Here is a 22558-nt window from a genome sequence, read left to right as displayed (position 1 = left end):
AAATTTGTCCTGTCCTGGAAACTGTTGAATGTTTTCTGGCCCCAAGGACTATGCTGCACGGGCCCTGTATAAATATTCCCAGTGCGGTGTATTTCATGCCCACCAGTTTGCCACTGGGTTCACAAAATTTCTAGAAATGCACTCATCAGCTTCTGCTATGTGAGCTGGTTCCAGCACACCACTGGATCTATGCAGGATCTTGCTGGTGGTGCAGCTCAGACAGTTTTCTCAATGCTGAAAACCACAACAATCCCCTGCACAAGGTACTTCTCATTTTAACATAGTTAGACACGAAAAGGGTAGCCACAAGGTGCAAAGAAGTTTATTAACTACAGTGCAGTAAAGCTTCCATGAGTCACAATGTCTGTGCACAAAGCCTTACAGTTCATACTCTCCTGCAAACAAAAAGTCTAATTTAATTTTAAAAGTCAGTGAGAGACAACGGTGTGGAGGCCAACACCGGAGTGGGCACTTCTGGCAGCAAAGTTGTGAGCTGTGCAATTAAATAAGAGCTTTGATCTACTCCATGGATCTTCTTAGAGTCCTTCTTCAGAATGGGGGAGCCCAGCAACACAACAGAACATTCTGGATCAAGATGTGGCCTCCAGGTTTTCTGTTGTTGTAAGATATACATATGCACGCACACATGCACACACATGTATATATGCACATAAGCAGGATGGGAGAAGGGTAGGCAACTTTTCCTTCTGAAGTCCCACTGCTGACTTGGGCACTGCAGACCGCTAAGATGTCCTCAAGTGACCTGAAATAACAGGTCACAGAGGGAAAACAAAGTACGTTATAAATTCACATTTTGTAATAGTTTTAAGAGTCCACCGCGTAAAACTCAGAAGGTGATATAACCATAATGAAAGACTTAAATCCTCTTTCCAGACAATGCTATAATGCGCTGGGGTTTGAGTCCACAGAGCATCAAAAAGGGAAACAAAGTATGGGAATCTCACCTTAGAAGATATTAAAACAGTAAGTCAGACAAACCCTCTAAGTGTATGCTCACTCTTAAAGGAGGAGGGCTCCACAGATGGCTTTGTCTTCCTGATGATCAAAAAGCTTTAGCACAAACCTTGGCAGAGGAAACTGAGGGCAGCCTAAGCCCCGATATGACCACAAACCCATGGAGCCAATAAAATCACTAACATACTCCCTTACAACGAAAGGACTTGATTGCCCTGTCATTTACAAAAGAAAAGACCCATTTTAAAGCAGGCTACACAACAGTGTACACAAGTATTCATCAGGCATCTGCTAGTCACCGGACTCACCAATGTCTGAGCTAGATAAAAAACCTCACAATACGCTTGCAAAAAAATCCCAAGAAACTAAAACTGCTCCCTCATTGCCACAGAATGATGGTTTAAATGAGTTCTTGTAATGACTGTCAGAACAGTGAGGCCCACAGCATGCCCCCTCCCAACTGGGTCACTCTCTTCAGATCTGCACGTGCCCAAGGTATTCATGCTTGGTGCACGAATGTTTTCTTTTCTCTATTGGACCATCAGAACGGGTCTCACTGGCTTGGCCACAGACAACTACATCTTTAACAAGTAGCCCAAAGAACTGTGGAATCTAACGACCAGAAATGTAAAATGCCAGGCCCTCCTCTGCCTCTTGCAAGAGCTTCCATGACCAGAGGCAAATCATAATCATGGATCAGCAGGCTAAGTTAACAAGTCTTTCAAACAGAGTTTCAAATGTAAGATCTTCGTGGTAAATAGAATGACTTTTATGAGAAACATAGTATATAACACTGTAATATGGAGGCCTCGCAAGCTGCTTTAAGAAGAACCATGAAGACCACCATGTTGAACCAACCAGGGCTGGGGGAGGGGTCATCAGTGACTCTCTCTGGAGAGCGCTGTTTGCTCACATGCTCGTCCTTCCGATAAGTCAGGCACATCTTAGTGGTTTACAGAAAACCCAGTGTAAATTAAAATAACAACTAAGTTGCTAGAGGAGAGTAGAGGTATGGGTTACAAGGCACGGAGTGAAGCAAGGGGAAATATCCCGCACATCGCCACTTTCTCATCTCCAGTGCCGAGCAAACCAGCCTGCAGATACAATACCCACTTCTGGTGCCACTGAGAACCAAAGTTCTAAACAACACAAGAAACGTGAAAGACCCAAAGCAAAGGACTATAAAAACTATTTTCTAAGTCGCCACTAAAAACCTTCTTAAGAGACATTTCTTGCCTCTAACTTAAAACCCAAGAAGGAAACCACAAATTAGTCAGCTGCAGGAACACAAAATAACAAAGATTCTGTGGCCCAAAGTATAGCTAGCAAGACAAATGAGAAAGATTCTTCTGCATCAAAAACTGTATCCTTGACTGTAAATTGACAATGCTTTAATACTTAAAAGGCCCAGTCCAAACAAGCCTACAGCTTGTAAACCTACTGAGCAGAAAGGAATCGGGGTTAAATACTGCATGTCCCCTAAACACAGCTGATGACTGTTAAGCCACGTAGTGCATCCTGAACGCTGACCGGAGAACATCGGAGAAGAAACCAAGGCTATCCATCCCGAATGGGCGTGTTGTTCGTTGGCACATCATCAGGAAGCTACCAGCTCCACACCATTAAAAAAAGTACAATTTTGGCATCGGCAGAGTGACAGACATTTGGTCTCCTTCAGGCAACTGGAAGAAACCATGAACTACATTCAAGAGTGAAGGTAACCCAAGCACTGTTTCTGTTCAAAATTCCGTTGTTCAGTTAGAGTGTATTAAGAAGGGAAGTCATGAGTCCCTTCTGCGAGTTTCCGAACGGTTTATAAATACAACATAAACGTTTCTTCAATAAATAAGTGATCCTTAGGGTCTTCACTGGTGACCTTCAGGATCTTCTGTCACTGCTGTCCCCGCCAATGGCACTCCTGGCCAGGGGAATGGGTATTTCCTGTTGTTAGGTGACACTTCTTGCATGGCGCACACTTCATCAGTACGCCTCTTCTTCGTAGTCTGAATCCTAGAGGGAGAGAACAGCAGAAGTATGTGCGTCTCAATGTCACAGTCAGAGGCAGACAAAGGCCATTGTATAGGGTCTCTAAATGGAACTGAGCTTGGGGTAGCCACAGTGGGATATCCCTGAGAGCACACCTATGCTCCATGGAGCACCACAGGACCTCAATACAATGTGCCTACCAGGCTGATCTCTGCCTTGAAGCCCCAGTGGGTTCTTTTTTCCTTGATGACTGTATTTCAGAACCTCAGAATACAAGATGACAGCAGAACGTTACAGCAGAACGTCCTGGGGTTAGGAGCTCGTTTACCTCAACCTTTCTAGCTAAAGGATGTTAACTATTTATTTAATGATAGTTTCAGCATCTCTGAAATGGGGATAATAAAAACACACCTCACAGACGTGCATGGAACAATAGGTGTGAGCTTCTTGGCACTGTGTCTAGTACTCTATAACATACGTTTGAGTGTTCACTGTTACTATTCAAACTCATACCTCATCACTTGGAACCTCAAATGGGCCATTAGTGCTATCTGGTATATCAGATTGTTCTGGGTCTTAATTCTATTGTTCTTTAAAAAACTATTTACTTGCTTGCTTACTGACTCACTCACTCACCCACTCACTCACTCACTCACTCACTCACTCACTCACTCACTTAGTGTATATGTGTGCTTGTGTATACCCATACATATGGAGGTTAGAAGACAACAATTCTCTCCTTCCACTATGTGTTTCAGGGATCAAACATTAGTCCTCAGGCTTGGTAGCTAGTACCACTACTCTCTAAGCCCTACCGATGGCCCTAATTTTCCCATTCTTCTAAATAACTGTTTCATACCTAAACTCTTTCCACTGTCCTCTGATTCATCCTCTTTCCATCATTTTCAGAGCATGACCCTGCTTCCTCCTACCATTGAGAAGGAAGGCAGTCTGTGAAGAATATCCATGACTCCACCACTAGATTCACTCACATGGGTATAGCTTCATCTGTTCAGCCTCTCTACTGTCTGTCTGTCTGTCTGTCTGTCTGTATGTATGTATGTATGTATGTATGTAAAGACAGGGTTTCTCTGTGTAGCCCTGGCTGTCCTGGACTTCACTCTGTAAACCGGGCTGGCCTTGAACACAGAGCCCTGCTTGCCTCTGCCTCGTGTGTTCTGGGACTAAAGGTGTGCACTGCCATGTCCAGCTTTTCTCTACTGTTCTTATGTTCTTATCTACAGCTACTATGTCCTCCTGTGACACCTTCTGGAGTCAACTCAGCAACCTACCTTCTCTCTCCTGCAGCATCAACTTTTCCTTCTCCATTGGCTTATCCACAATAGCACAGAAATGTGCCCCGTTTTACTCATACAGAAAGTATTAGGACACAGACTCCTCCCTACCCACTGCCCATTCCTCTGTCTCCTACCTAGAAGAGCTGTTTGTACCCACTTCCTCCGACATATCCTTGTGGTGTTCTGGCCCTTTGCACCCTCACTATCCCAAGTGGAGCTACTTCTGCCAAGGTCACCAATAGCTTCCACATCACCAAACCATCCTCAATAAACCCCCAATTCCTTGAACATTTCTTCCCCATCCCCCAAGATAACAAACTCTCCCGGTTCTCCTCCATCTTCAGAGGTCATCTCTTTTCATCATCTTTTGTTAATTCCTTTTTGTCTCTTTACTCTAGAAGCCTTGGAGAACGGGCTTAGTCCCTTGACCTCTCCTATGTATACAGCCATCAATCTCTTTCCTGGATCTCCTAAGGGCTCCTATGTTAAATCTGCAGACCAGACCTCTCTTCAGAAAACATAATTGCCCACTGCACATTCCAAACCTAGTATGTTTAAACCCAACTCCTGAATTTGCTCTTTAATCTTGCTCTGCGGCTGGAGAGACAACTCAGTAATTATGAGCATTCTTTGCCCTTCCAGAGGGCCCGGGTTTGACTCCCAGGGCTCAGTAGTTCACAGGACCTGAGTCTGATTCCCAGCACTCACATGGTGCTTCACAACCCTCTTTCACTCAGTCTCCAGGTTATCTGACACCCTCTTCTGACCTCTATGGCATTGCATGTACATGGTGCATAACATACATGCAGGCAAAATACCCATACATGTAAAATAAAATCTTATGTTTTAACGAGAACATTTTAAATCTTGCTCTAGAAAATGTTGGTTCTATTCTACCAACATTCTATTCATTATAGACTTCTATAATGACTCTCTCTCTCTCTCTCTCTCTCTCTCTCTCTCTCTCTCTCTCTCTCTCTAACAAATGCCAGTAAATTCTTCTGGCTTCACTTTCAAGCCAGAAAACAAAATATAGCCACTTCTTGCCATCTCTGGTACAGACTTCTCTCACTTAAATTACTGCTAACGCCTACTAATGAGGCTCTCTGATCCTGTTCTAGTCCCTTCTACTCAACACAAAAGCTAGACTGAGCTTTGAAAATACACATAAGTCCCCTCTAGTGTACTCCACTCCATTTACCGAGAGTCCGAGTGACTGAACACTCTACAAGATATTCTGCTAATTCTTTGACTCAAGCAGATTTCATTCTTTCCCTTCTTCCTTACTTTGCACACTATTATCAAAGTATTCAGACCCTGGAGATTGAAACTAGGTCCTTTTTCATAAACAACTTTTTCTCCTCTCACAAAGGAGGCTCAAGTTCACAGAAGTCAAAGTAATGAAGAGAAAGCCCAGAGAGTGACAGGCCACACTCATCTGGTGAAGTGCTGGGCGTGGCAGTGAGTACAGAGAGGGCCCCATGACAGGAATGTTCCACGTTAGTCCACAAGTTGACTTTGATGCACCATATCAGAGTCCTCTCTCATCCTGAGATCCCAGGACAGCCACACAAGCCTGTGTCACCACGTGTACTCAAAGAGGGTCATGGATTTAATCTAGAGATTTAAACCAAGATGGGAACCTTCCAAAAAGGTGATAAACAACATTAATCAAGTCACCTAAAAGTCTCTACGTTCGGACTTTCTTTAAAATACCAGGGTTTGCAGGCTGGAGAAATGGCTCAGAGGTTACAAGCACCAGCTGCTGTTCCAGAGGATGTGGGTTCAATTCCCAGCACCCACATGGCAGCTCACAACTATCTGTAGTCTGTAACTCTCATGCTGGGGGATCTGACACCCTCACACAGACATATATGCAATCAAATCACCAATGTACATAAAATAAAAATAGTTAAGTAAATTACTTTTTAAAATACCAGGGTTCATCAGAGAAGTTAAATTCAGGATTCTGAGTCAAGAAAACCCCTTATTTAAAAACAAAACAAAACAAAAAACTCCATAGGTTTTTGTTTTATTTATTTGTTTGTTTGTTTGTTTGTTTTTGGTTAGTTGCTTGATTTTATTTGTTGGTTTGTTTGCTTTTTGGGTTGTTTTGTTTGGTTTGGTTTGGTTTGGTTTGGTTTGGTTTGGTTTGGTTTGGTCAGTCCCTAGCTTACATGGTCCCCTTCTTAACTTGAGAACACAATTCTACACCCATGAGTTAAAAACTAAAACCCAGAACCAGTGAGATGGCTCACCGGGTAAAGGGGCTGGCTCCCAAGCCTGAGGGTGTAAGTGTGATCCCTGGGACCTACGCGGTAAAAGGAAAGAGCCAACTCCCACAAGTTGTCCCCTGGCCTCCATGAGCTCACTGTAGAGGGCTGGAGAGAAGGCTTAGCAGTTAAGAGTACTTGTTGACCTTAAGAGGACCTGGGTTTTGTTCCAAACTCCCATTTGGTGGCTCACAACCATCTGTAACTCCAGTTGCAGGCAGTCAAATGCCCTCTTCTGACTTCTGCAAATACCAGGTGTACAGGTGTTGTGCAGAATACACACAGCCAAAGCATGCTTATATTTTAAGAAAAAGAATCTAAATTTTTTTTCAAAAAAAAAAAATCAAGTTGAGAATGGGTAGGTGTACCCAGAAACCCTGGTTCATACGTTCCTGTGCTGGCTTGCCTGTGTTGTTCTTGAGAGCAAAAGATCCTTCAAATAGGCAGGAAGATAGAAAACACCAAAGAGAAGAAACAGGGCACTTACCAGACACTCTGCACAGCGGACACAAAGCCTCGTCATGCAGTCATTGCTGTCCTCCTGGTCAGTGCTGTGGAAAGGACACAGAGCAAGCTCAGCTGTCACTGTCACCACAGGTGACTGTGAGTCTGGTGTTACAAACAACCCTTAAACAGAGTCATTAGGAACAAGTCATAAATAAATGTGCGTGAAGCACATATCGGAGCACAGCAAGGGCTATGTAAATAGCAACTGGTTACCATCACACATACAGAAAAGTACTGACCAGCAGCCTTGATGGAGGCACCATGCTGGGTGGGAAGAGAAGCAACAGAACCTGGTCTGTGGATGAGCTCCCAATCCCATGCCATGAGAGCTGTACAAACTAGTGCGTACTATAACACAATACATAGTGTTCTAAGGTTAGCATGGAACTGCCATGCAGGAAAGCACAGGGAGGGACCAGTCCTCTGCCCGGGACTCAAGGAGTACGATAGGAAGGGAACATTTCTGCTCAGTCCTGGAGGGTAAAGAAAGCTTCCAGACAAAGAAGAGAGGGAAAGGGGTGGTTCTAGGAATGTTGGGATGGGGAGAAAATGGATGGACAAATGGATGGATGGATGGATGGACAGGTAAACAGACAGACAGAGATACATGCATGCACACACATGAATGACTATAGTATATCTAGGGGAATAAAGCACAGAGGGTTAAATCTATAGTCCTTAGAAACAGACATTGGGATTTTCACCAATGGTTCTGTGTGTGTGTGTGTGTGTGTGTGTGTTACAGATTCCTTGAGATAGGAAGTCTTTCTCCAGTAAATAAATACACATAGAGACAGAAAGAAAACTTTGAAACTTCCCAAGGTAAGACTCCCCCACCTAATGGTTAAAGGCCCTTTCACAGACAAGAGGGAAAGTCACATAATTATTTTTGGCTGATTTATTTTGCTGAGACAGGGTCTCACTATGTATCCCTGGCCGGCCTGGGACTCATCATGTAAATTAGGCTGATCTCGAACTCACGGCAATCCACCTGCCTCTGCCTCCTAGATGCTGGGATTAAAGGTGTGCACCACCATGCCAGCTTACAGAGGTTTAGTATAGGCTTTTATTCCTTTCAGAAAGTAAATCTTGGGCTGGAGAGACGGCTCAGAGGTTTAGAGCACTGGATGTTTTTTCAGAGGTCCTGAGTTCAATTCCCCGGCAACCACATGGTGGCTCACAACCATCTGTAATGTGGTCTGGTGTCCTCTTCTGACCTGCATGCATACATGCTGGCAGAACATTGTATACATAATAAATAAATAATTTTTTAAAGTAAATTTCATATGAGAAGTGGTGGTGTACACCTTCAATCATGGTACTTGGGAGGCAGGTCTCTGATTTCAAGGCCAGCCTGGTCTAAAGAGTGAGTTCCAGGACATCTAAGACTATACAGAAGAAACCCTGTCTCAAAAATACAAACAAACAAAAATTAAAAATAAGTAGATCTCGTCCTGGGAAACTACTGGATTGCGCCTGCTCATTGGCAGAATGGAGGTTGATAAATGCTTTTGCTAACTGTGGTGGTTTGAGTAAGAATGGCCTCCACAGGCTCAGGTGTTTGAATGCTTTGCTACCAGGGAATACTTCTTTGACTAGAAGGATTAAGAGACGTGATATCCTTGGAGACAGTATGTCAGTGCTGTGGGCTTTAAGGTTCCAAAAGCCCATGGTGCCCCCTCTTTCCCTAAAGATTAGGATGTAGCTCTCAACTACCATGCCTACGATGACCGTGGACTAAGCCTCTGAAACTGTAAGCCAGCCCCCAATTAAGTAATTTCTCCTATTAAGAGCTCCTTGGCCATAGCATCTCTTCACAGCAGCAGAGCACTGACTAAGACAATAGCTACACTTATTTAACCCTTTCAGAACATCTGCTGACCAAGAATAGCACATGCTTCTTTAAATGTCATTGCCCTTCAGGCTCTTCTCAAAGCTTCCTTCATTGCCTATGAATATTCTGTTAGGAGACATTAGCTCAACGCCAAAAAAAAAAAAAAAGTGAAAGAGAAAAATATGACTTGGAATTTTATTTTAGTTTTGAGAGAATGAGACATGTGCTCAAATATACATGCAGAGCCCCGGCACTGTGTGGTATGAAGCCGTGTGAAGCCTAAGCGCCCTGTGCATCCTGCCCTCCGTGACATTACCCACACATGTCACTGTAATCTTCCTTCCGACACCCCTCATGGAACGACTGTGTTTGGAAGGAAATCTCAGCAGTGGACCAAACGTCAGCGGGGGAGGAGATGTATGTGGATATGGGATGCGGGAGCTGCCCCAGAGCAGGACTGTGAAAAGGAACGGGTTCACCACTGGGGACTTACTCATCGGAAACTTCAATGGAAGACTTCTTATAGCCAGACCTGCTCCTCTTCTGCACCCCTGTTGCCTTCCTCCCCATTCGCACCAGCAGCAGAATGACCACCACTGCTGAGGGGACGAAGACGAGGATGGAGAGAAGGGCCACAGAAGACAGCATGGTGCCGAACCCTGTAGGAAACACCAAGCAGGTACAAATGCATCATCCAAAACCTAAAATTATAAGAAACATAAACATGCACACAGGATCCCATTGCCTACAAGTGACACATGGCTACCAATCTGTTCTTCCAAAAGTGAAAGCACACGTGGGGCAGGACGCATGTTCGTAAAAGCAGGACTCCTAGTTTTCACACGATTTTAATTTAACAAATGATAAGTATGGGTTTTTTTGTGATTAAAAAAATCCTGATTATAAAGGGTCTTTGACCAGGCCGTGGTGGTGTACACTGTTAATGCCAGCACTGGGAGACAGAGGCAGGTGGATCTCCATCTGTCGAAGGCCAGCCTGGTGGTCTACAAAGTAAGTTCTAAGACAGCCAGAGCTTTGTAGTGAGACTCTGACCAATAAATAAATAAACAGCCTTCTACATATGGTTCATAGTACTCCACTATACTGAATCAATTAGCAAATTAATTCTCTAACTTTGAACATCCAACTTTGACTCTACATGTTACATGAGGGTGGCCATCCTGGTGTTTCTCTCTGTCTTCTTAAGGTTAAAATTTTTAAATAGAATTGTAAGATCAAAGGGAATATAATTTTAAGAACTATAACTTCCATTACTAAACTGCCTTCTAGAAAAATGCATCTATTCCTGTATGATTATGTAAATGTGATATGTGATACAGGTTATTGTCAAACCAGATTACAACTATGACAAAGAAAACAGTGAGGAGGAAGGGAGAGAGGGGAAGGCAGGAGAGAGGGCAAGAGCAGGCAGGAGAGATGGGAAGGCAGAGAGGAAACAGGAGGGAGGGAAGCCCTAAGAAATGGTAGGGCAGTTACACGACTCATAATGTATCTCTGTGTCTTTGGTTCAAATTCAGTTAAAACTCAAATAATTATTTAATAGTCACCAGAGATTTACATTGAAAAAAAGCCACCCCTGCCGGGCGGTGGTAATACACACCTTTAATCCCAGCACTTGGGAGGCAGAGGCAGGCATATTTCTGAGTTGGAGGCCAGCCTGGTCTACAAAGTGAGTTCCAGGACAGCCAGAGCTATACAGAGAAACCCTGTCTCGAAAAACCAAAAAGAAAAAAAGAAAAAAGCCACCCATAACCTCATTTCCACAGGAGAAGGAAACTGTTGCCTTTGTAAGTAATAGAAATGCAATGCTGTCCATCCATGGAGGGAACTCCCTATTATGGAACAGTCACATAACTTACGGCAGGAACTTAACAGGGCCCCTAAAGGACTTGAACATCACACATCATCACCCTTCATTAACATGCAGGATTGCCCAACATCCCACAAGACATTTGGTCACTTGAAGACAAATGAAAAAGGCAGTGTAGAAGCTATGACAACATCAGAAGAGAATATTCAGTTTTCAAAAAGTACATCCTAATGGCTGGAGAGATAGCTCACGGCTGTTCCCAGCGACTCCCACAAGCTGTCTTCTGACCTCCACACACACACACGCTGTAGCATACATGCTCATATAACAACGCACAAAATAAAATGTTTTTAATGTCTTAAAAATGAATCTTAACAGACATACAAAGATAACCTTGACACAGTGATCCTCTAAATCAACTGGTAAGTTCCGGAAAGGGCCAGAGGAGTCACAGCATGAGAAGAGACTGGCAATAAGCAGCTTACCCCTTTCTGTGACCGTGAGCTCTGTTAGGGGGATATTGTGGTACACGTCTGGAGGGTTCTTCACAGCACAGCTGAACGTCCCATTGTCCTTTAGAGTGGGGTTGCTGATACTGATGGACGCATCCCCTTTGTAGACATTTCCGGCCCAGGAGATCCGGTCTCGGAATGTGCCCGCTGTGGTCGGGTACTGGAAAGACTGATAGTGAAAAATCTAAGAAAGCAACATCATGAGAGACAAGGTTAATATGGAAGACGCAATGGAATGAAGAACCGAGTAGATCCAATGTTAAAAAGAACTGTATAAAAGGGCTTCTCTTCCCTTGGCTGTCTGTTGTTGTTGTTGTTGTTGTTGTTGTTATTTGACTTTAATGCTTTTCTCACCTCTACTTTAGAAAGACAGTTTAATAAATCTGGCCAGAAGGATTGACAGGCAGGTCTAGGATCTCAACCCTTACATCTTTTCTATGGCTCGGGAGATGGCTCAGTGGCTGAGAGCACTGGCCTTCCAGAGGACCTCAGGTCAGTTCCCAGCACCCACATCGGGCAGTTCACAGTCACCTGCAGCTTCAGCTCCAGGAGAGTCCACACTTCTGGCCACTGAGGGCACCTATACACATGGTGTGTGTGAGTGTGTGTGTGTGTGTGTGTGTGTGTGTGTGTGTGTGTGTATGTGTGTGTGTATGTGTGTGTGTGAGAGAGAGAGAGAGAGAGACAGAGACAGAGACAGACAGAGACAGAGACAGACAGACAAACATCTAGAAAATAACTTTCTTCTAAACCCTCCCTAAAGTCCTCAAGTAATAACCCTCAGGCAGGGACAACTTCACTCTCCACAAAACAGTTCACAATATGGACAGATTCTCTTTTTCCCCCGAGTTTTAATTGTATTTATTTCTAATTGACAAATGATAATTGTGTCTATCTATGGAGCACAATGTGACTTTCCTGCACGATGCTGACAGCCGAGCTCATTCACTAAGCTACCTCTCCCTGGGATGTCCGGTGTTGAGGGGCTGCCATGTCATTTGCTAACATAGCTGCACTGTTTACATTAGTAAATTTCCCTTTTCTCCAACCTGTGCCAATATTTATTATAATTTGTCTTTTTGAGATTTTCTTTTTATTATTTTTATTACGGATGGATGGATGTGCACACTTGAATGTAGGTGTCCACAGAAGGCAGAGAGGGCATCAGATCTCCTGCAGCTGGAGTTACAGACCACTGTGAGCCACCCAACGTGGTTCAGATCCTCTGTAAGAACAGTGTATACTCTTAGCCACAGAGCCATCTCTCCAGCCCCATAATTTGTCTATTTTATAATAGCTTTTATGGTAGTCTGTGAGGTGATCTCTCATTAGTTTTGCTTTTATTTCCTTTATAATCAGAGACACTTTTCCACACATCTGTTGGTATAAGGCATCACTAAACTTCCCAGGGTGCATTAGACAGGCTCACATGCTTAACTTTTAACGTTAAGTAGGGAGACAGCGTCCTAAGGTTACCCCAAGGTCTGTTTATCATGGCTTTCACATGTTTACTCTCTTGGCCCTTACACCACCACCAGAGCATAGCAAGCAGCTATAACTCTTCTGAACATGTAGGAAGAGAAACAGGACCCAAACAACATGAAGCAAGTTGCTCAAAGGCACACAGTTGGCAAGTAACAAAAAGGAGATTTTTTTTTCTAAATCACTGGGCAGGTGTAACACAATCCAACCTCTCTCAAGTTACCTTCGGTGACAGTTAACACAAGCCTCACGTCATAGGCCTGATAAGCGTGCAGTGAATATCTGCTGTATTAAGACGACACTGCTTTGGACTTGGTGACTGGACATTTGGTCCCTAAAGCACATATTTACCCTGAAGGTGTGACAGGCACATATGACAAACAACACAACCATTATGCAAGACAGGAGGCTTTCCTCTTTCTTTGTTTACGTGGTTCCCTCCTGCTTAGGACACCAAATTGCCCAATTTTTTAGAGCTATTCCTCAGAGAAGATGCTGAATCACCCAGTGGTTAATTTCATCAAGAATTCAGTCCACAAATACCTAGCACACATCCCATGGTCCAGGTGGGACTGAACAGAACACAGTGGCCGAGACACAGCCATGGTCTCTGTTCTCATGGAGCGTACATTTGGTAAGACAGCAAGAACTAATGTATGTGTGACAAGTGCTCCAAGTGGGAAGAGAGAGGAGGCCTAACAAACCAACATGGTGCTGAGTGCCTCAACTCCCAGGTACTTAGTTAGGAGGCTGAGGCAGGGGGGAATACTGTGAATGTGACCCCAGCCTGGATTATATACACTAAATCCAAAAACAAACTGAGGCACGGAGCAAATCCTTGTGTCTAAAAAACAAGGCCTCTCATTGATCATCAAGATAATAAGCTTAAAACATCCTCACCGACCTTCCAGGTGGATGTAACTCATGGATTACTACACGCTAAGTTAGTGAGCCACAATTCTCGATCCCTTACAAAGCCTGGCAAACCACACCACTGCACCCTTGAGTTACAAGAGTCTTAAATGCCCTTAATTCTAATTCAGATGAGCCTGCAGCCTCTCAGAGCAGTGCTCTCGGAGAAGGGCCGTCTGCATATAAGGTTTCTGACCCAAGAAGCTCCTATTGCTCACTCTGCCCTACTTTTGGACAAGGAAGCAGAGCCAAATAAGGTCAGCCATAGCTTCCTGACAGCCCAGAATAAAGTGAACTATTTTAAATCTAAAGCAACTGGAACCTTGTCTGCAGACCTGTTTCCTTCACTACGGTACCCACCCTGCTCCACACCAGGCACTCAGTAACAGCCCCGAGTGCACAACTCAAAGCACAGTCACTAAGATGAAAGGGAATTCTTCTTCCAAAGATGGAAAACAGAATAAAGAACGCTTTCTAAAATCCAGTCTAGGGACAGTGACATGGCCCAGTGAGCTATGGCACCTTGCAAGTGGCATGCATATACAAAGAAATAAAGAGATAAAGAGATAAAGAAAGAAAGATCCAATTTATACGTGGCTATGACACATTCTTTTTTAACAATTTTTTAAATTATTTTATTTTATATGAATGGGTATTTTGCCTGCAATGTATGTCTGTGTATAGTGCCTGGCAGACCCTTGGAGGTCAGAGCGGGGTGTCTGATCTCCTTGGAACTGGAGTTACAGGATATTGTGAACCATTGTGTGGGTGCCGAGAATTTAACCCAGGTTCTCTGGAAGAACAGCCAGTGCTCTTACTTGCTGAGCCATTTCTTCAGCCCCAATTCAAATGCATTCTTAAACAGCATCTATCCTAAACCAAGGCGACTGATGGAACTATAAAGAGAAAGGGTTTTTACAGCACTGTAATCTCTAATTAAACACCTATAATGGAATTTGAACTATAAATATGTTTTACGTGTGTGATTAAACTATATTGCTTCTAATATCACAAGGCCATCTGTCACCAGTGACATCTGTCACCAGTACTAGTTGCCACCACTTCCTTCAAAGGCAGCTATATAAATCACTGCAGACGTTTACATGGGCAGAGGAAAAGTCAAGATAAATCTGCAATGTGGATTCTCAGACAGACACACCCACTGAGGCAGCAGGATCGGAGTAGCTCTCAGAGAAAGGATGTCTGTGATGTGAGTGGGGAATTTCTCCAGCCCACATCTCCATGCCCTTTTTAGTACATCAGATCTAAAAAGAAAAAAAGCTGTAACACCACACAGAAGGAAACAACAAGGTAACAAAATTAAACCACATTTCCTCTTGGTTTCTGACCCTTTTTTTTTTCCGTTGAAGGTAATGCACAAAAGTCTTACATGTCAGAATAAAAGGCTCTGTGTAATTAAACAAATATCATATAAGGCATGATATAGGCTCACTCCAAAGGTCTAAAAGTTTCTCTTATTTCTTTTTTTCTAGGTTTAACTATATTTCAGGTACATGTGTGCACACCCCTGTGTGTGAGTGTGTATGTGAGTGTGTGAACGCACGTGTGTGATTGTGTATGGAAGTGTGTGTGTGTGCATGCACGTGTGTGAGTGTGTGCCAGTGTGTGTGTTTTGGGGGGGTGTGAGCGTGTAGGAGCACTAGTGCTATGTGGTGTATGTGGAAGTCAGAAGACAACTGTTGACTTCCTCCATGGCTCTCAGGGATAGAACCAAACTTGCACAGCAGGTGACTTTACCCCCTTTCTTCCTTTAAATGTAGATCATGCTGATTTCAAACCTGCTATGTTGTTGAGGAATGGCCTCGATTTCCTAATCTTCCCATCTCACCAATACTGAGACTACAGGCGTGTATCACCCTGCCAGGCACTCGAGGGGACGTTCGGGAAAGCCCACACTCACAGACTCTGTGCGGCTGCTGCTGGGAGGGCGGTATGTCCAGTCTATGGTCAGCTTGTCAGTGACATCTGAAGATGACTTGAAGGTGCATTTCAACTTGATCTTCTCTCCCACATAGCCTCGGACGTGAGCATCGGCACTTATCTCCAAGGAGAGGACGATACGCGCACCTAATGAGAGCAAGCCCAAACACGCACAGTGCATTCACTTTGTTGGATTACCCAAATGTGAACATGAGAGATGCTTCACACCATTTTCAGTGATCTCACCAAAAGGCCAAAGCCATCAATGTATTTTCGGCCAAATCCACAAAGAAGAAGGAACTAAGATCTAATAATCTTGAATAACATTTTTTTAACACTTTATAGCCTTAAATCATAGTAAACAGTTGGGCGAAAATGAAAAACCTACCCACACTAGCATTTTGCCAATCACAGGCTTGTAGTTAAATTGCATACAGGCAAGTAAGTGTTGCTCAATAGCAAGAAGGCAACAATACCCACCTCTGCCATCCTGTGCCCTCCCCACCACCCCACCACACACACGCTCCAGGAATACAGCAGCTCTTATGAGGTCTATAAGACGCAACCAGACACAGTATGGTCCCAGCATGAAGCCATTAGTGTCTCTGCCAGTAGCAAAATGAGGATAGAAAATACAAATAGGAAAGTTATTTTTAAAACTGTCCAAAAAGGGTCTATCTAGTCTTTCTTAACTCTTCCTCCTCCTCCCCTCCTCTTCCTCTTCTTTTTTAAAGAATAATTTATTTGTATTATTTTTAATCATGTGTATGTGTGTTCCTATCCTCACATAGGTACATCCACACGAGTGCTGGTGCCCATGAAGGCAAGAGGCATTATCCCTGGAGCTAGTTACAAGTGCTTGTCTGTTGTGAGACGTGGGAACTAAACTCTGGTCCTTTGGAAGAACTCCACATGGTTGCTCCTTCCCTCTAACACCTCTTCTTCCTCCTCTTTCTCCTCCTCTTCTTCTTCTTCCTTCTTGGGACAAGGCCTTGCTATGTCACCCAGTCTGGCCTAAACTGGCAGTCCTCTTGACTCGGCCTTCTAAGTTCTGAGATTACAGGCATGTACCACCACACCCAGCTATGCTCCCTCTCCTAAGGCTGGTTAATGAATCACACATCTATTAAAAGTAAATTATGGAGGGCTGGCAGGAAGAGCACCTGCCTTAACTTGGAAGGCCCTAGGTTCTATGCTTAACATAAAAAAAGTAAATTATGGAGAGGGAAAAAATATAATCGAATATGTTCTACAATGTAAAAGTAAGATACCATTTTTAAAGCCTATAGAGTGTGGTCTTTCTAAAACCATTCATTCCAATTTTGACATTCCATTTCTCCACAAGAAAGAAAGAAAAAAAGACAGACAGGCAGACAGACCTGGCACTTTCTTCCAACAGATCCTCTGTGATGTTGGGGAATCCGTGAATAAAATATATCCCCCACTGGAGAGCCATGTCTTGGGAAATTAAAACACTACCCTTTGTTTTTCCTGCTTCCTACTCTGACTCACAAAGCCAAGGTTCTTCCTGTAGCCAAGGCCAAAGACCTCAGCATGATTTCAGAACAAAGCAATTCCATCCAGTGGTCCTCTGTCACAGGCAGGAAGGACAGTGTAAGGATTGAACCCAAGTCGGAAGCTCTGGGTTCAAACCCCAGCCCAGTGGCTGGCTCTGAGCAGCTCAGCAAGTGACCTACTCCTTCAGTTTACGTGTCCTGGCAGAAATGGAGCTCACCCCCAAGTCACTGTGAGGATTAAATGAGTTAAAACACTTACAACTGCCAGAAAGTCGACCTACCTCCAGCGCCCCACGCCTGCCTGCTGAGATCGCCTCCTGTCTCTCCTACAGGCTTTGACCTTTCCTACCGCTGGCGTTTCTGAGTCATTGTCCCAGTGCCTGTACCTCTGGCATCTTTGAGTCATTTTCTCACTCCTCTCTGGACAATCTAGTCTGGCCACATTCCTCCTGAAAGGAGGAGACCAAGACAGAGCTCACTAATAAGGTCTTTAGTAAGAATCTGGCCCATCTCAAAAATGACGGCCATCTGGTTCCTCACATAGCACCCTTTCTGACTGCCACGCTAAATTTGCCCCTTCTTCTATGTCCCTGAAAATGCTCATTTCTCTGTCAAAAGAACCTCCATTCTCAAGCTCTAACTCCTGACCCACGAACAAGAAGAAAAAGCCTAGTCAGTCCTGGAGAGTTGGGTCTAAAACCCAAATGGTAGAATGAACCTACGAATTACACGTGCCCCTCAGCCTATGGTTATAGCCTAGAACATAAATACAACATAGAGCTTAAAGGAGTAGATTTGAATGTGGCCAGAACAGCACCAAGCTCTAGCACGTCTGACTTCTGATAAGGGCGGGGTCACACACAGTCCCTTAACCTGTTCAGACTTCAGTTGCTGTATTTGGCAAATGGCAAGAATAACCACCCTCCTAGGATCACTGTGAACATCCAATATGCTGTGTAGGGCTCTGTGTCCTCTCCCTAGCACAATACATAAACAAACATAAACACACATAGAATGCTTAGTAGAGTCCTTAAAATAAAAACTTTTAACAAATATTAACTATTATTATTGAAGTGGGTAACACACGTACTAGAAAACCTGAACTAATTCCCCATGGGGCTGTGGATTAAAATCTTAAGAGGAACAGTCTTTCTCAGATACCTGCCAATGGCATCGTACCCCTTGCCCTGTGCCTGGACTGCCCAGTCACTTTCTGAAGATCCTGTTTCCTTTCACACCTCAATGCTCTTCTTAGAATATGACGTGTCTGGAAAGATCTCCCCATTCCTACCATTCTGCTAGAGTTGCTCCCCACTACACCCCAATATCCAAACACCTTCACCACCGCTCACATACATCACTTTGTGATGGGCTCCCCAAATTCCCTGAAGTTCTCTGCTCTTCCTCCAAAGTTCCTCTAACACAGTACCACCCAAACCCATGTGCCATGACCACACTTGATTTGTAAATGTCATTTCCTTCTTGAAATGCAAGCACCATCAGGGCAAAACTCCAGAGGGAGGGAGGCGGGCAGAGAGAAACTGGGAGGGTCACCGAGGTTACTAGTGTAAGAACACATGTGCACTGCTCACTCATTCTCTCCCTATCACCTTCTTTATGGAATTTCCAATGCCTCCCTCCACGCTTCTGTCTGCACGCATTCAGGAAAAGATCAGTTCTGAATAATCACTTCTAGACTGGGCTGGTATACTGAAGGAGGAAAAACATATCACACAAATTCGCAGACAGTTCCCACAAGAAATTAATGCTGGAGGGAGAAAGGTGTCAAGAATGACTCTCAGTTTCTACTCAAAAAAGCCACTCACTGAAAGAGGGGAAACCAGCCACGAGTCTCACTTGGGGTAAGTTTACGTGTCTTTGATACCTAAGGGATAATGTCAAAGAACAGCATGTCAGGGGTCAGCAACCTATGACCCATGATTCAAGTGGAAGCAGATGGCTTTCATGAGAAAGGAACAAACTCATAATAATTAGCTGTCACCCTGCTATCTGCTCCATGGGTAACCCAGATTGTCTAAACCAATCAGTCTCTCCCCTGATCACACAGGAAATAGCTAAAACACTCCAACCTTTGTGTAAACAGAATTGTATCAGAATGCCACCACATTGGTTTGTTTGGCTGCTTTTGCACACCTGGCAGAAACTGAGAAGTGGCAGAGAACAGCTGCCCACACACCCTAAACGTTTACTCTCATTCCATTACTGGAAATGGCTGCCAATGCCTGCTTTAGAGCTAACACAAGATCTGCAGATCTGTAACACAAGCTGTTCCTCCAGCCAGCTCTCCACCCAGTGTCCCCGCTTCTCTCTCTCCATTTCCTCCCTTTCTCTTTCTGTCTCTTCTCCCTACCTCTGTTTCTCTCTTCCTTTCTCCTCTCCTTCTCTTGTCTCCATATTTCTATCTTTCTCTCAAATCCCTTCTTAAAACTCTCTCTACTCCTATGTTACAGCCATTCAAATCTTCCCCCATGTTACAGCGATTCAAATTTCCCCCCACTTTAGCACAATATCCTTTCAGACATTTAACTTTTGTTTTATTTTTATTTCGTTTCTTGAGACAGGATCATGCTATGTAGCCAAAGCTAGTCCAGCCTCCAACACTCCATCCTCCTGCCTCAGGATTCCAAGTGATGGGATCACCCGTGTTCTGGCTTGATATTTATTCTGGCCAAGTAAAACCAGCCACAACCATAAAAAATATGAAAATTAACAAAACCATTTAATGAAAAATACAAATCACATTCTAATAAAATAATTTTAGAACTGAAAGAAATTAAATATGACAAAATCAAAGGCACTGACTTTGTACATCCAAATTGCAAATCTTCCTATCTTAAATTTACATACTGGCATTACATGAAAAGGTGTAATACTGGGCTCTCCACCATTATTGCTTCCCTTCTTCCCTTTCCTCCTTCTCTTGTTTTTTTCAGACAGGGTCTCCTGCTTCTCAGGTTTGATTCATATTCACTATGCAGCTGAGGATGACTCTGAACTTGTGGTGCTCCTCCCTCCACATCCCCAGTGCTAGGATTACATGCATGCATCATTACACCCAGAGCTACATCCCCAGACCCCCAGCCTATCATTTATATATACTTAGCCAACTGAAACAAGCAGAATCAGACTTAAAACTGAAGGCCAATTCAAACATGACAACAATGTAAGGGTTTTCAGTCTCTGAAGAGGGATGGCGAGTAAACACTAGTGGGAAAGCAAAGCCCACCACCTGCGATTCAAAAGAGACAAAACGAACCAACAGACAACCAACCAGATGGAGCACTGCAAACACACCACGTGAAGAGAGCTACTCACAAAGGGGCGCGTGGCTGGTTCACTTTGTATTAAGTGCCCAGAGTAGACAAAAGTTTAAAGAGGCAGATTGGTGGTTTCCAGAGCCTGTGGGAAGGTCAGAATGGATACAGGGTTTCTCTTTTGGGTGATAAAAATGTTCCCGAAGTGGTTGTAATGATGATTGCACACCATGCACACTAAAAATTACTGAACTGTATTTTAGTGAATGAATAGGCCTGTGAACTACCCACCTTTGTTTTTTTATTTTATGTGTCTGGGAATTCTGCCTTTATGTGCAGCACTTGCATATCGGGGGTCTATGAAGGCCAAAGAGGATATCTGATTCCCTGGGATTGGAGTTACAAATCATGGTAAGCCATGACGTCAACTCTGTGACTCAAACCAGAGTCCTACAGAAGAGCAGCAAATGCTCTTAACCACTGAGCCAGCTCTCCAGACCCCTGGTTTGTTTGTTTTAAAGGCAGAATGTAAATCTATTCAAAAAAACCTGGAGGAGTGGGTGAGGAGTTTAAATCTATATCTTTAATAGGTTTCTACACAGTGATCAATAACTTTAAAACTATTAATAGAATGTGTCCATACTTGTACAGATCAGAGGCAACTCTATTGAATTGGTTCTCTCCTTTCACCTGTATGTAGAGTCTGAAGATGGAACCAGGTCTTTAGGCTTGCAAAGCAAGCCCCTTTACCTACTGATCTCACCAGCCCTCCAGAGTTAATTTGAACCATTTGTTTTGCTAGATTTGACACCTGCTCGTATATGTGAAATGACACTAGATCTACAAAAAGACACAATTTCTAGGATCTTTTTTTTTTTTTCTCATTGGGACAATATGTGGACATTTCTCCCTCCACAGCCCTGCTGTGTGTGTGTGTATGTATGCATATATATATATATATATGAGTTTATATGAGGTGACAGTAGGCCTGGCTCTGTTGTAAAAAGAACTCAGAGGGAAAACTGGACATTTATGATGACATAGGTAGCTGGGAGGGATCAGGGAGTGTGCTGGCAACATGCAGATTAGTCACCAGATAAACAAAAACCTCCTCATCTTACCTGATGAGACTCAGCCACCTAATACTTACACAATATTAAAGACCCCTTTCAGAAATGTCCATTATTTTCAGAGAAATGCTACAATACAACAATTCATTCTAATGCTAGCTATACCAGTATTCCATTTCTTAGGAAGACACACACACACACACACACACACTAATCAAGAGAATATTCGCATTTCAAAATGAAGCTAATTAGTTTGGATTGAAATTTAGAAATTGGAATAGCATGAAAGTAAAATTATCCAAACCTTACAATAGTGTCATTATGGCAACACTGTACTGACAATAGTTAAAAGATTCAAGTTTCAGAAGAATGGCTATGACTTTTCTTATACTTCAGAATGTTTAGAAAGTCCTAAGGTGCCTTTTCTTCAGCAATATGCCTGCTATAAGAAAAATCACACTATAACTCTTGTCTAAAATGTTTTATTTAAAAGCCCCTGAAATAAAATCACTAAGTCATGATTTTCCTTTTTTCCTCTTCTTCTTCTTTCTTCCTTTCTTTTCTTTTTTTTTTTTTTTTTCCTTTTTTTCCCTAGCCCTGATTGTGTCTCTCAAAATAACTGGAACACGAATTGCCCGGTTTCCGACCAGGGTGTAACAGCAACTCAGAACCCTGGCAGACAAGCACAGAGAATCTCACAAGAGCAGTGAGTGTCCGCCAAGCCTGTGCTCGCTGTGGTTTCGTCAAGGCATCATCAAGGCGGTGTCAAGTCTCACAAGGTGGTCGGGCTCTGAGAGCTGAGGGGAACCAACTCTCCGCAGTGGGAGGTGCTAGCCGGGAAAGAAAACCATCCCACACCCCCTCCTTCCCTTCCTTCCTTCCTTCCTTCGCAGAAGCCGAGCGGGGGCTTTTCTGAGACCCCCCAACCCGGAACCGGAAAAGCGACCATCTTTCCTGACCCCCCCGCCCCCTGCCGGAAGTGGAGTCCAGCCAGCTGGCGCACTCACCCTGGACGACTAGGATGCTCAGCAGTGGAAAGAGAGCGCAGCCACGGCCTCCTACTGTTCCTCTTGCCAGCTGCATCCCGACAGCTCTTCCGATACTTACACACCCTCTTTACGCCTCCCGGGGACCATGCAGGTGGT

General features: G+C 43.8%; 1 protein-coding gene across 1 annotated transcript; it reads right to left on the bottom strand.

The window, feature by feature from the left end:
* Window positions 1-301: 301 nt before the first annotated feature.
* Window positions 302-22558, bottom strand: Mpzl3 (myelin protein zero-like 3). Its single transcript, NM_001093749.3, has 6 exons — window positions 22421-22558; window positions 15532-15698; window positions 11190-11400; window positions 9367-9532; window positions 7020-7083; window positions 302-2985 (listed from the first exon to the last, which is right to left on the bottom strand). The coding sequence occupies exons 1-6, from the start codon at window positions 22494-22496 to the stop codon at window positions 2956-2958; spliced, it is 714 nt and encodes a 237-aa protein (NP_001087218.1). The 5' UTR covers window positions 22497-22558; the 3' UTR covers window positions 302-2955.

Source organism: Mus musculus, chromosome 9 (genome assembly GCF_000001635.26).
Source record: "Mus musculus strain C57BL/6J chromosome 9, GRCm38.p6 C57BL/6J".
Classification (NCBI taxonomy): domain Eukaryota; kingdom Metazoa; phylum Chordata; class Mammalia; order Rodentia; family Muridae; genus Mus; species Mus musculus.
The sequence above is the reverse complement of the archived record's forward strand: the minus strand, read 5'-3'. Positions and strand labels throughout refer to the sequence as shown.

Coding starts and splice junctions, on each gene's coding strand:
- Mpzl3 (NM_001093749.3), bottom strand. CDS start 22,496: ATGCAGCTGGCAAGAGGAACAGTAGGAGGCCGTGGCTGCGCTCTCTTT. Junction 11,401..15,531: donor GCAGCAGCCGCACAGAGTCT/GTGAGTGTGGGC, acceptor TTGCTTTCTTAG/ATTTTTCACTATCAGTCTTT. Junction 9,533..11,189: donor GCTCACGGTCACAGAAAGGG/GTAAGCTGCTTA, acceptor TGTTTCCTACAG/GGTTCGGCACCATGCTGTCT.